Source organism: Anguilla anguilla, chromosome 1 (genome assembly GCF_013347855.1).
Source record: "Anguilla anguilla isolate fAngAng1 chromosome 1, fAngAng1.pri, whole genome shotgun sequence".
Taxonomy (NCBI): domain Eukaryota; kingdom Metazoa; phylum Chordata; class Actinopteri; order Anguilliformes; family Anguillidae; genus Anguilla; species Anguilla anguilla.
The window spans coordinates 56,711,142-56,725,603 of NC_049201.1; the positions used below are offsets into that span (position 1 = coordinate 56,711,142).

A 14,462-nucleotide genomic window follows, 5' to 3' on the forward strand; every position below is an offset into this window, starting at 1 on the left:
TTTACACAGACAGTCAAGGATAAGACTCTGTCCTGTATGGGCAGTGGCTGGCATCTCATCCCAGGTAACCCAAGCACCACCAGTGGATGCAGCTTCTGCAGAGCAGCACACATTGTTTTAAATAAAGGAAAGGATATCTATACAGCAACTGTATTAAAGGTGGATTTCTGTATATGTGGAAACCTGTTATTCTCTTTAAAAAAGGTTGTCTGAGGCTTATAGGGCTGTTCTTGTGTCAACATATGTATAAAACAAATGTTTTTACAAAAAAAGGCCAGCCGGATTGATTTCCATGGCATATTTATTAAAACAAAAATTGTAAATCTGTTCACCCCCTCATAAAAACAAAAAAATCTAAGTGTTGCATAGATTATACACAGGTGGACAAGAGTTTGGTTCAAGCTCTTTGAATACATTGCAGTGCTGTACTCCTAATGTGTTACATACACAGATTCAGGACACTGCATTTGCTGCTGCATTTGTGGGTACCCAGGTGTTCCCACACGGACCAGCTGACCCTGTTTCAGGGGAATTCATGGCTGAGGAATAAAGATTTGAGTTTACAAAGCTCAGATTCACCCCTTTGTTTGGCTGTTTATACACACAGCCTTCAATACCCCACCTTGACATCACACAAAGTGCATCCAAGTCCAAATAAGGTAAGACAAACACTCCGCCTATCACTAAAGCTTGCTGATCAACCTAGAAAAACTGCCATGTGGAACGCTACAAGATTTCTGGATAAAATAATCTGCTAAATGAATAATGTAATAAAGTAAAAGAAAATGCATGAATAGAAAATTCTAAAATGTAATACGGTTTTTTGATAAAACTTGTGAAATGGATGCTACAGCCCATTCTAATAAAGTCAGGCAGACCAGATAACGGGACTTAATGTCATTCAGGGCCACGAGACCATGTGAAGGGATGATAGCTATTACAATTATACCTATTGTATGTGGATTAGCTTGGATTTTGGGTTTGAATTGAATGAACTGTCAAGATGATACAGAACAGTGATTCTGTGTAGGACGCATACAAAAAAAGGTTCCACAAATGGACTTACCTCTAATAAAGTGACATTAATATGCCCCCCCCCCACCTAACAAATTAAGACATGGGTGTCAGAATCCAGTCTTGGGGGGCCACACTGCTGGATTTTGGTATTTCAGAATTTCAGTGTTTCAGAACCAGTGATTTTAAGTCATTGACTGCTGATTAGGAGGAAACCACAAACAGATGCAAGCACAATAGCACTCTAGGACTGCACATTCATACCCCTGAATTTAAAAAGTGTGTAGAGCAGACCAGCCATTCTCACACATGATACAGGTCCCAAAGTTGGCATGTGCTGATATTTGTTGCTGGCATTCTCTTGATCAATCGAGTCTTTCCTTAAACAAGGCAGGTTTGGCTTATTTGCTTTGCCCTTTCCCACAAATAATTTGTTTTCTGTGACCAGGTTTCCACACTTTCAGCGATTAGGACCCCACAGATTTCACATCAGTCTATTATTTCATTAAAAATGTGACCTCTTTTTTCATGTAGCACATTACAGAAAACTAAAACATTAGTGAATGTGAGGCATTGGTAGCAGGCACAGCTAGTCCTGACATATAATGAGACATCAGGAGGGTAAATCATCTCTCAAACAATGCCTAATTACATACAATTAACAGCTTATGTTTGAAGAACAGCAGCATACACTGCATAGACTATAGCTACTTCAGAAATAGGGTAAGAGGTTATGAAAGGGTAAGGGTGATAAGGGTTGGGGTTAGGGTTACACACTTAAGAAGTAGGGGTAAGAGGTTATGAAAAACAAAATGGAAAAAGCATGCTTCAGTGCATGTTTATCCAACCCCTTCGCAAGATCCTTCACACCACCGACTTTAAGAAAATACTGAAGATTTCACAGCTGCACAGTTGAGTGCCAGGTTAATCTGGAATCCCTGTTGTTATGGTAGAGAACATCCTACTAAGGTAGCACATTGCCCAGTCCCCCGAACATTGTGAGCTGCTTCACTGTTTCTCTTTAAATTACAGTAGTGTATAACACGCCCAGTTAAATCCAAGGGGGAAAAACACTATAAACTGTCCATCTTTCTTGTGTTTATAAACACTGAGAATATAAGCAATTATGCAATATTACAATAAAAACATTACAATTACACAAGGTGATATTTGCCTATGTTTGTCTAACTGTATGATTATCTCATTGGGGACTGAAATTCAAATGCAACTGCCAAACTGCTGTCATTGGGAAAGGACTGGTATGTCACCTCAGAGCGTGCCACCTCCCATAAATCATTACACATTTCCTCATACATCACACATATAATACTTTTGTCAAATATTGTAAAATATTCCAAAATACTGAAAAATATATAATCTGACAGCCATTAATAAAATCCTTTCCAGGGTGGAACATGGTGATTATGATTATGAAGTTTGAGTATTATCACTACTATGCTAGTAATTCATAAAACTCTGCCAGAAGAGCTTGATTTCTTCTGAACACTAAAACTAATTGAGGTTTGTAAGTTTTATATATCACATGAGTCATACCACAATAGTGAGCACTCGCATGTGAGAATCTTTGTACTGACTCTCCTAAACTGAAGTCAATTAGAATAATTATTATGTAGAAAGGAAAATAACCTATGCTCCCCAGACTGCAGGATATTTTCCTCATCATTTAATTTTTGCTCATTAGTTTGCCACTGCAGTACTCTTGGGGAGGAGGCTGTCTCACAAACTGTGCCCTGTACTCAACACACCAATGTGCTGTAAGACAGTGAGTCAGAGAGAATTTAAAGTTTGAACAGGCTGAACCCAAATGGAGGACAAGCATACATTGTCGTCCTTGAAAAGGGCCTCTTAACAGTATTAGGAGAATCACTGTGTCATAGCCAGTGCCGTATAAAATTAGGACATGTTTGTATGTTGGGACCTCTACATCTTTCTCAGTGTTTCAGCAATTAATACTTTTTTCCAGACTCGCAGACCACCTGGTGAACCTAGCAGCATGTGATTGTTATAACACGAAGTGCAATGATTACATTCTTAAAGGATTATACTGTGCATACCATCCACTTGAGCAGCACGGGTGGCAGGTTTAGTGAACCGACTCCCTCTGGAGACTCAGAAGACCACAAATTCCAGACCTTTAACCCCATCTGCTCAGGGCATACTGATTCAGAGAACATAGGAGTGAGTTTCCCAGCGTCCACATTCTAATTCAGTATCCTCTTCCTAGTTTAATAAATGCATGAATATTAAAAAAAGAAAAAAATGTTTTTAAGGGACGTGAAATGACATTCAGTCATCTGGAACCCAAATGGGTGTAGAGTTCCTGTAGCTGAGGGCTTGTGGCTGAACTGTCCAGAGTGAAAAGGGTATGCAGAACTATCAAAGCAAATGGAGGGAGAGGAGTCTCATAAGCATTTTTCCTTATTTTTAATTAGGGTTCGTTCTGGGGTTCTAAGCACGGTGAGAAAAAAGTTGATGGCTATGGGATCAAATTGTGGAGCTCTTATGAGACTGAACTAAAGGTATATTTGTGTTACCTCTACACTTTATTCAATGTAAGTACCTGTCCATCTGTTAGATTGATTGCAGCTGGGCAGCAGTAGCATTGTGTATAGACGATGGATTTGCAGTTCTGTGACTCACCTAAACTGAATAAAGCTGACAGCTGCTGTGAAATGTGACTAAAGCAGGAAAATACTCTCTTTGGGAATGTGCTCTGGTTAAAAAAAAAATAAAAATAAAATGTAAAAAGTTCACAGATGGGTCTGCCTGAAAAAGTGCTGAAGACAGTTAGGACAGTTACGTCAAACACAAGCAGGTGTGTTCTACTTCCAGTCGAACTACACCTGTCCACAAACAACCTGACTGAGCATCCCTTATAAACACTGCACAGGAGAAGCCAAACCAGACCTCCCTGGATTGGGCCACTGGGCCCTCTGGCAAGCATGGCAAGACATCACTGGCCAGTTTATTTAAGGACCACAGTAATGAGGTGAGATAGTACTTAAAACACATTTGGATGTAGCTAGTTTCACCTTAACAGTATGTGTCTGACAGGTTTTGGCAATACAGTTTCAGAGATGATAATTTAGGCACATATGAAATGCAAGGTACGCAGAAATGTAAGGTAACTATTGATATGGACTTATGGCCTGTTAGACCAAAAGAGATGCCAATGCAGATCCACGGTCCCCAATTTCAGCACACAAACAGAATTGGCCTGTATGAGTGTGCCCCCATTTTCATAAACAGCTCACAATACTAAATTAAAACCATCTTACATGTTTAAATTCATGATAAAACACAATATATAATTAATTCATTTCCCTGTACTTGTGGTGACAGCACTGATTTATACTTTGGTACAGTATTCCTGTGGTTTATATAGTAACCAGAACAGGCAATGTTATTGGAGGAAAAATACTTGCCGGGTTGGGAGTTTCCTATATAGCCTGTCATTCCTGGTGGACTGTGGAATGATTGCAGTGTGTAGTGGATGTAATTTCTATGTTCCCTTTACCTGAAGTGAACATCAGTTTCAACTTTATGGGGGCACTTAAGGGCAGATTTGAGCCAAGAAGTCCTACAGCTGAAGATGATAACCATATCTTTGCGATCTCTTTTGAGGTCTTTAAAAGAATGTGAGCAGTGTGTGAACAGCAATATGTGAACAATACTGAAAACGCCAGTGGCAATTTACTTCATACAGTATATGTGCAAAACAGGTCTTTGTAAAAGTTAAAAATATAAATGTTACACATACATACATATTATGTATATATACTTATGTGTATTTCAGTCCTAATTTTCTCCAAGGTGGAAGAGGTACTTGCACCAGGAGCAGGTGTACAAATATGGCCCTGGTGGAGGGGATTCTGGAAACTTTCCACCCCTGTAAGTGGTCAGTCCTGCTTCCACTCCTGGGTTTGAACACCAGATGCTGGCTGGGGTCACTTGGCTTCAGTGTCCCAAATGAAACAGGCAACACTCTTTCCTTGGTCCCGCCTCTACGGCCCAGTGATGGCTGGCTGACACCAGTTCCTGTGTCAATGTGTTTTCCACAGGGGGCTGTGGTACACCCAGCCTTCGCCCTGCAAACCACACACAAGAATATTGCTTTACTCACAGTATACGCACAATAACCAGTTTAACATATTCACAATAATCACGGTAATATACTCACTGTATGCTCACTACAATAAGCAACATAGTCACAATAATGCTTTTTCACAAAAGAATATTATAACATAATCACTGTATACTCAATACAATAACTAGCATTATATAGTGTATACTCACTATAACTGCAGCATTATAATCAATGCAAATGCACTGTAAATGTATTATAATCAGTGAAACAATTGGACTGTACACACATTATAATCACTAACATTAGACTCCCACTGTAAACTCACTATATTTACTGGAAAATTATGCTAAAAGCTAGAGAGCCATCATTCTACTTGCCATCCTGATTGTGAAACAAAGTCAGTTAGTTGATGGGTTATGTTGATATTTTAGCTATATTAATTTGCTCCTGAGATGGTTGTAATGATGGTACCTCAGCGTAGATATATAGCGTTTAAAAAGTGCTTTCATACCCAATTGACGATGCGAAGCACCATATGGGTCTTCTGGAAGTAAAGGTAATTAGACAGTAGTGTCCTTTCATGCCACACTGGCTGTGGCGGCTACAATATATATCAAAATGCTGTCATCTTTATGGCATATTTTTTCCCAGGTGGGACACTGCTGTTGTACTCTAATTAACCTGAATTGATTCAGCAAATACTCAGTTGTGCGAATGGATTATATGTACACAACGTAAGCTGTATGAGTCGCCCTGGATAAGAGCATCTGCTAAAGGCCTAAAATGCAAACGTAATGAGGGGAGCAGAGTGCTCCACGGTGACAGAGGACGCCGCCTCACCTCTTTGATGAAGTATCTGGGTTTCCAGGGCGTGTTGCTGGCGGCTCTCTGCCTCTCCTCGCTGCGCTGACGCTCCTCCAGGAGGTGTTTGTGTTTGGTGGCTGTGTCCACGTTCCCCTCTTTCAGCGCCTCCGTCACTGGGTGCCACAGCCGCCTGAGATGCACCGCACCATCGTTACCTCCCTCTTCACCTCGTTACATCACCTCACCATACGCACAGCGCCACCTCACAGCACAGTATCTACTATTTCAACCTGCCTGCATGCTGTTGGGTACAAAGTAATTTACAAAGAACAGTACAATCCCTATCTCCCAAATCCCAAACTACCGTCCCCTAACCACTGTCGCGTGTTCACACACATCCAAAGTGTAATGCCTTCAAACACATGTGCAGACATTCAAGGGTGAAACCTTTACCCGGTGCACTAAGGAACTGTGAAACAGGCTGAACTTGTGACTTTTGTGTAAAACCAGCAAAAAGTGTAGTTGGCTTGGAAACTGATCTCCTTTTAGCAATTAGAGACTCCAGAACAAAGGACTTACAAGGCAGCCATTCAATCATCCCATTGCATTGAGAGAGCTGGCAGCATTATAATGAAAATCTCTGTTTTTATTGCACTCACACTGGGACAACGAAAGCCTCACTGCCAGTCACTCTCATTCCTAATAAGGAGGCAGTTTGAGTCCTACAGGAAGTGAGTATGAACATACTGGCGTGAGGGGAGAAGCCCATGACACTGCCCACATCTACACTTAATTTAGCATGCTATTTATAGTTAGTTTGTACTTAAAGAGCATAATCAGCTGCAGTCAGTGGATATGAAATCCTCTAGAGTTTTGAGGTCTGAAGTGCAACAAAATGACCATCTGTAAACCTGTTTCTTTATTACTCATATTAAGTGTGTTGTGCTTGTGGATGAAATGTTCTGCTGAACAAGATTAATAGATTAATATAATGGCACACACAGTTCCGAAACGAAGTAATGTGCCAACAGAAAACCTTTCAGTGGAAACCACCACTCCATGGGGAGGCTAATTCCTGCTTAGAGGCTTGCCTCTGCATTGTGATGTCTTAACAACACATTAGCAATGTTACATAGCTGCTCGCCCAGTTCCCTCCCTCCCCTGATAGCAGGACCATCGCTGAAGGCACCAAATGACCAACAGAATAAATAAGGGGTTCCCATTGATTCAAAGGAACAACATAACACGCACAAGCACACAAACGCGCACACGCACACACACACACACACACACACACACTCGCATACACACACACACACACACACATTCAGGCCCCTTGCTCACCGAGACTCCATCAGACCCTGCCTCTCCACTGGCCGGATCTTCTTCTTGATGATTGGCAGTTTGGAAGTGTCAATCACTTTGGTCTCGCCACTGCTGTAGGTGAACTCCAGTGTCCCATTCCACTCCCCCTGTGCTTTGCACACAATGGTATTGGTGGGGTTGTGTTTGACTTCTGCTGTCACCCTGGGGTCAGAGAGACACTGGAGTCACTTTAGAGACTCAATGGCAATCCAAAAACATTTAAGATCAGTTTCCAAGTCATTTAGGGAAAAAGCAAGAAGTGTTAACCAACAAAGAATAAGAGAAACACAACACTTCGGGAACTGTAGAACACAAATTTTGTAAATAAAGTTTTCTTTCAATATTAAAAATAGTATGACAAAGCAATCTTTTTTCTCAATGTGAAATAGCGTATTTGCCTTTAAGGTAAGACAACTGCATTGTTTGAAAGGCACTCTGCTTGCTCGTCATGTACGCACGCTCACTCTGTTCTGTTTCTTACATGACCCTATAAAAAGCGTGCACACGATAAAAGGCTATTCTTCATTACAATCAAAGATCTCTCTACTGTTCTAACTTTGTGGATTGTGTTCTTTGAGTAACCCCTGTCCTTGCATTTCCCTAGACTACTTGAACCAAAATCCATTGGAGGGCTTTTCAATCAATAAAAGCAATTTACACGTTCCCTATATCTAATGGGTATTCCAGAACATGTCGTGACCAGCAGCTGACAGACAGTCCTGGATGTGCTGGCTAAATAAACACCTGTAGTTCTGAGACAGGTAACTGGCTGCGTGATGACAATGACCATGGATCAGTTGACCTGTCAACTCCCTGCTGTAACACATGGCTGCCCACTCGACATCTATGACCTATGTCTACACTCACTCACATGCACACATACACGTTATACTCAGGCTGGTACCTGTGCACTTTCCCTCCGTAGAAGGGCTTGGTGTGGAATGTGACGGTGGCGGAGTAGCCACTCTTGGCACAGTTGATGGAGACTTTACCCCCCAGCTCCACCCAGGGCACAGTGAGGATGGAGCGGGCGTAGGCACAGGGCAGCGTGAAGACGTACTCCTCATCATGCTCCAGAAGGCATAGGACCCCTGTGCAGCAGGGGGCAGAAGTCAATGCATGTATGCATTACTGTATATGCAGCAAGCTAGTATTTGACAACAAACAACAACCGTCCCATGACCAACCAGTAGATCCCACTCCGCAGTTTTGGTATTCAGGTATTTGCACATTGAGTCTGATGAAAAATAATGTTATAAAATCAAATCCAAATTTTACAAGATGAAGCTATTCACACCAACTGGATTCATTTTTGGTTATCTTCTACAAATAAAATTTCATGACACTAAAAAAGATAAGTATGGGGCTCTATGTTTTCGGCTCATGGTGTGTGGTGAGTTGTCACACTGGCCAATTGGCATTTTCGTCATGGAATTTGATGCACTTCAGCCTGTTTGGCAATTTGCTGAATTGCCATTGCACCAGAGTGGGAGGACACTGAAGATCAAGCAGCGCACAACAATTTTGGTGTCAGCATAGTCTGCAAGTCACATATGCCACCCGCCTGCTCAGGCCAGGTCTATTGTACAAGTTGCAGCCCAGCATATGGCGAGTTGCTAATTTTCGTACTTCCCCAAGTAATGTGCAGGATCATAACCTATTCAAAAGCCAATAAACCGTGGATCATATGCAGTCCAGTTTGACCCAAGCAGGAAAATGCATACTTTGCATATATTGTTCAATGTCTTTTTCTTTATTCTAATGTTAATTCTTGTGTTTATTTCTCTTTTGAATTGTTCATGGTTGTTCTTACACTGCATTGCAGTCCCAAGGGAACTGTATACTGTATTTTTATTACACTTGTTTGATGACAATAAATGCAACCTGAATTTGAATCTTTCCGTTTTAATTATGTGATTGCAAGTAAAATGTCACATGCAAGCTATGTGTATTAACTGTATTAGTTACGCCCTTCCAAGCTAATTTAACATTGTCTGTTTTTCGTGGTTGGCTTGAGGTGCCATACATTAGATTCTTCAACTCTGCACTACAGTTGTCACTCCTTTGTTTGATATTCAAACCTGTCTGAAAATTCTGAATTTTTTCAACTTGTAATCCTGTTGCTCCTCCCAGTTGCACTCATGGTAGCGCTCAATATCAAGGAAACCGAAAAACAACAAGCCATGTTATTGTTTTGTCAGGAGGGTTTACCTTTAGGTAGCCTAAATATAAAGTTCATGCGTGGGTCATGCTACCTACATAGCCTGTTGGTACATTCTGAATGGAGCAGCCAAGAAAAACTGTAACTCCACCATAGCTCAGGAGTGTCATTTGGAAATACTACGGGTTCTATGCCATTGGTGACAAAATAATAACCAAGCCTGTTTTCCCTCCAAAGGAGATCAGCCAGTTTAGTTTAGTTTGAGTACGCCATGTCATTGTTGGGAATTAATGATGAAGTCTTTTCTTTCATTTGGGCAACAGCTGGCCTACCAAGTCATTTTATCGCTGTGAACAGCATCAATGCTATGATCTTCCCGGATTTTATTTTGTATAATAAAACCTATATATACTGGTGTCATTATTTCTTGGTAATAGCATAACATATTTAAGCTATTTATCTACATGTTTAATGGGAAATTAACAGTGCCATAATAATTATACAGTATATCTAGGCAACATTTTATAGAAATTTTGACAGAAGAAAAATTAAAACAAATTCAGTTTCCTCTTGGGAAAGGCTGCTTCTAATGAGCTATCCTCATCTTCCTTTGCGGTGGTAGACTATAGAAGAGGTCATTTAATTGGCTATGACTGAATCCAGCTGCAACACACCCACCGATAATAAATTCAGCCTAATCCAGCCAATTCCCCACCTGCGCTGCCCACTTTGACTGTGCATTCCTTGCCTCTGGTCACGAAAATACATAAATTCAATAGCCACACCCATCCGGATAATAGAGCCCACTGAATCAACTACTACAAGCAGTCATGATTAAGTGCTTCGACTGAATACACAAGGAAAAAGAAATAAAAACTGAAGTAAGTGCATATCATTTTGGAGAGAGGAAAGTATGGTGAGTTCTACCAGCTCGTTCAGGAACAGTCTGAAGGTCTTCCAGAGATGCTACATTCTCACATAAAAAACAATGCACCAATCTGCAAGCTCAACCTTAATTGCTGTATTTACCAATGCCTTAGTTCCCCAGCTCTAATAATCTTGCCATACTTGCCTACTCTTTCAGCTCCTAATCAGCAAGCAAAAAATAAAAAATAAAAATAAAAAAATTAAAAGAACAAAATCTAACCAGATCCAAATAAAATAATGACATTAAATACATTTCACATTTTGTGTACAAGTAATCATAGAGTAGCCAGAGGGATACTTTCATAATGTATGAATAAACTGGACAGAAAACAGCTTCAGTGTGCACAGCCTTCATTGTGCGTCAAACAGCCTCTCTCACCATGGACTGGAACCCATAACCCCACAGCTGTAAAGATACCCAGCAGTTTCATGTAGTTATGGTGAATTTGTATGTTAGCTCATGCCACAGCCTGAACAAAACAGGTCAGCTGCTTCACTGCCACAGACACTTTTCCCACAATCCCCCTTTCTTTTTTCATTACACACAAACATTCAAACTGCTAGTTACTGACTGGATGGTCAAAGACTTGAACTTTGCAACCCGGGTATGTGGGTGTGGAACTCAGAATGGGGATTTTGGGCTTTGGAGCATGGCATCCCACTCCCCCTGGCAGTATGGCCCGGTTTCTTAGCTTATGTAAGTGACAGCTGTCCCACTGTAAAGTGCCAAGCCCAGTCAACCAGATGTGATAGCGCAGCTGTTTTCTGGGGTTGGGAGCCAGGTTTGGGGCATTTCAGCGTCCTCTAGCCCCTGCAGCAGAAGGCGCCTGCACACTGCATGCCCTGCAGGAGTCATGTGACCGCACCATGTGAGGATGCAGCAGCAGCAGTGAGGAGCCCTGCATGCCACTGCACTGCACCCGCATCATAAAAACAAAAAACTATTTTAAAATCATTACCATAAAAAATATTTGTGGCCGCTGTGACTGCTAGGATTGTACCTTTTACTTGCCTGCTTTTTCCTCTAGCTGACAGAAATCTACTGAATACTTTTTTTAAACTAAACTGAACATGAATAATAGGATGCTCACAATGAATCTCCAGAAAACTAATTTGAGACAAAATCTAATTTGACAGATAACAACAGTCTACAGTGTGTAGGTGGATTGCTTCCATAAGCTTCCTTAGTCAAGTGACTTTTCCCTCTCCTCCTCCCCCATGTGACTAGTGTGGGAAGGATAGAATAGGGAAATGAGAGGGAAGAGTGCATAGTGACAGTGGATAATCTCACAACCCTGTAATACTCTAGGTGCAAATAAGGGATTACTGGCCATAAGTCATGTGATCTGCAGCCTGGAAAGACAGAACCATGTGACTCTTCATGCCTCCTCAATGTTGAAGTTCTACCAGCCTAACGGATTTGAACAGAAGGAGCCTGATTACATTCCAGTGAACATCTGTAGGTCTGGGACATGATTATAATGACATCACAGCCTTGGCAGTCCCCTAGGAAAACACAACTAATTCAGTCTCAGCAACAGTCATTTCATCTTGGGTTTCCTTCATTAATTACATGTGAGGGTTTACACAGCAATAGAACATCACTGACAAATGTAAACTAACTAATTTCAACAGGGATGTGAACAATCTACAGCTGTAAAATGGTAGCTAGTTCCAGATTAAGAGTTGTACTTCTGTTTGCTTGAGGGAAGCAAAAACAGCAACCGCTGCAAGTTTCCATCTCTGTTCGTGCACGGATCACGAATTAATCACAAATCAGTTCTATCAAAACAAGTTTTCCATAAAAATCTTTCCGAGCCCTTTTCTGTTTAATATGAGCAACAGATACAGAGCTGTGAAGACACAAATGTACACACATGCATACACACACACACAGAGCCATCTTGCAACATTGCTACCAAACTCCTAAACTGATGTGGCATTCCTACCTTAGCTTATTCAATTTGGGAAACTTCCTGCTGCAAATTAAGTAATTATGTGCTTTATTGACATGGAAGTAGTTATATCACATGACTGGCATTAGGCTGACCTGCACTTGCTTTCACAAAGTTCTGAATTTAAACTGGGTCTTCAGGGCATATCTGAAAAAGCATAAATTCCCCTTATATACAAATGGTTTGCATTTACACATGAGTGGTGGCATGCTCATTGCAGCATCCGAAAGGTTACAGAAACAGGAATAATGTTTTACTGAATATCCTAAGCACAGAACACCCATTACTATTTGGCTAAGTTATAAACACATACGCAACAAAAGGCTGAAAAACACTTTGCCTGGGATTCAAGTATATTCATCAAACTTTGGATCCAGAGTAACAGACAGTATGAACTAGTTGGTCTTGTTATCAAAGGTTGCAGGTTCAATCACTGGGATAGTACTACAGTTGTACTTCTGAAGGAGGAACTTCAGCAAACTCCCAGCCTTATAGAAGGACATGGTATGAAGAGAGGCTGAATCATATCAGTCTGTTATGTTCCAGCTCATTTAATCAATATCAATAATGTTTTTACAGCAAAATGACCTTTTGTCACACACAGAGAGCTTATTGCTTCTTGTTGTGTAAATAGGATTCAAGAAAAGAGAGTTCTGTGTAAAAAAAAAACAAGCCAAACAAATCTGATGACAAGGTCCCGTCAACACGGCACAGGTCTCCACGACAACCAGCACCTGCTGTGGCCAAGTGGACAAGGCTTCCATTTTAGTGCTGTGGACAGGACCACATATTAAACACTCAACAGCAGTTCAATGTGAGGACACGTATAGTAACGAGCAATATTTCGCTTTGACTGCTGTTCTGATAAACCTGGAAACGTGACTGCTAAGACTCCTTAACGACAACGGTAAACTCAGGAGCACTTGCCGTGTGAGCTTAGCTAGCGTGCTCATTAGCACAGCAGGAATCACCCAAGGGTGAATATGATCAGGCTCGCCGGTAATAATTCTGCCCTAATTACAGTTCAGGCTCTAATTGGACGCTGCGTGAAGCTCTCATCGGCTACTGTTGCCACCACCCTGATGCCAGGTTTGTTAAAACTCTGGCCAAATGTGCCATGAGTGCCAAACAGCAGAACTGTGAATACCTCTTTCCATGCATTCATGTCTGTGGGGGACTCACTGCCAGTGTGCGCCATCTGAACACAGAAACAATGATGCCACTGCTGTGAGGGGCCAATAAAAATGCTTTTTATATAAGCAGGCTGCTGAAAATAAAGATGCAGTTTTATAATAGTTTATAAAATATAAAATAGCTTTATATAACTTGGGTGAGGTGTAAAAATGTGAGCATTGTCCCCTGGAAAACGATGATAGCTGAACTCAGTTGATTAATAATGCTTAAATCCCTGTGTTTTCTGCTTTAAAAATAAATAAATAAATAAATAAATACATTTTTTAAAATTGCATTCATAAATCCCACAGAATTGACTAAATGGCTTTCTCTCAGCCAGACGGGGGAAAAACAATGGTCCTATTCTTGCTACATAAAGGGGTCAAATTCATTGCACTGCATTGAACACCAGACATAGTGCTAAAAAAAACAGTTTTATCACAGATTTGATGAGGTGGACTTTTCAGGCAATCCCCTGCTTAATTACATGATGTGGGCAGCCCGCTAAGAAGATCTGGGGAGGCAGCAATAACTTGACAAACTAAAAGGTAAAATTGCTGAGGAGGAAGAGAAGGCTATGCTTCTTTTTATAATTTGCTGATCTGCACTGTGGATTAAGAGCTAAACATAATTTATGAGGCCAACACATCTTAGTGCTGTGACTCACAGTCTGAGACAGTCATCCATGAAGATCCTTACGCCTGCGATTCGGCCACTTCGGCACCACTCTAGTTAAAGCGTTCCTCCCAGAGAGTGACTCAGTGCACAGCCAGCTCTGCTCAACACTGACGTGTACGGTGGGTTATTAGTAAAAGTATAAAAGATGCAGAACCCTTCTCCTTATGAAGATACAGTCATTCTGCAGTCTGTCATACTGTGGCCAGGTAATGAGAGGTTTGGTGAGATTAAGACTAAACATTGATTCATCCACCCATACTGCAGTTTAAGTTCCATA

The 14,462-nt window shown here is 41.1% G+C and overlaps 1 protein-coding gene across 2 annotated transcripts in view; it reads right to left on the minus strand.

The window, feature by feature from the left end:
* Window positions 1–283: 283 nt before the first annotated feature.
* Window positions 284–14,462, minus strand: part of osbpl10b (oxysterol binding protein-like 10b) — a 69,644-nt gene continuing 55,465 nt past the window's right edge. For both annotated transcript variants that reach the window (XM_035389419.1, XM_035389410.1), the window contains 4 exons: window positions 8,196–8,382; window positions 7,271–7,453; window positions 5,963–6,116; window positions 284–5,123 (listed from right to left, as the gene is read on the minus strand). In XM_035389419.1, coding sequence (XP_035245310.1) covers window positions 5,079–5,123; window positions 5,963–6,116; window positions 7,271–7,453; window positions 8,196–8,382 — 569 coding nt within the window. In that variant the 3' untranslated portion in view covers window positions 284–5,078. The remainder of the gene's footprint in view (window positions 5,124–5,962; window positions 6,117–7,270; window positions 7,454–8,195; window positions 8,383–14,462) is intronic.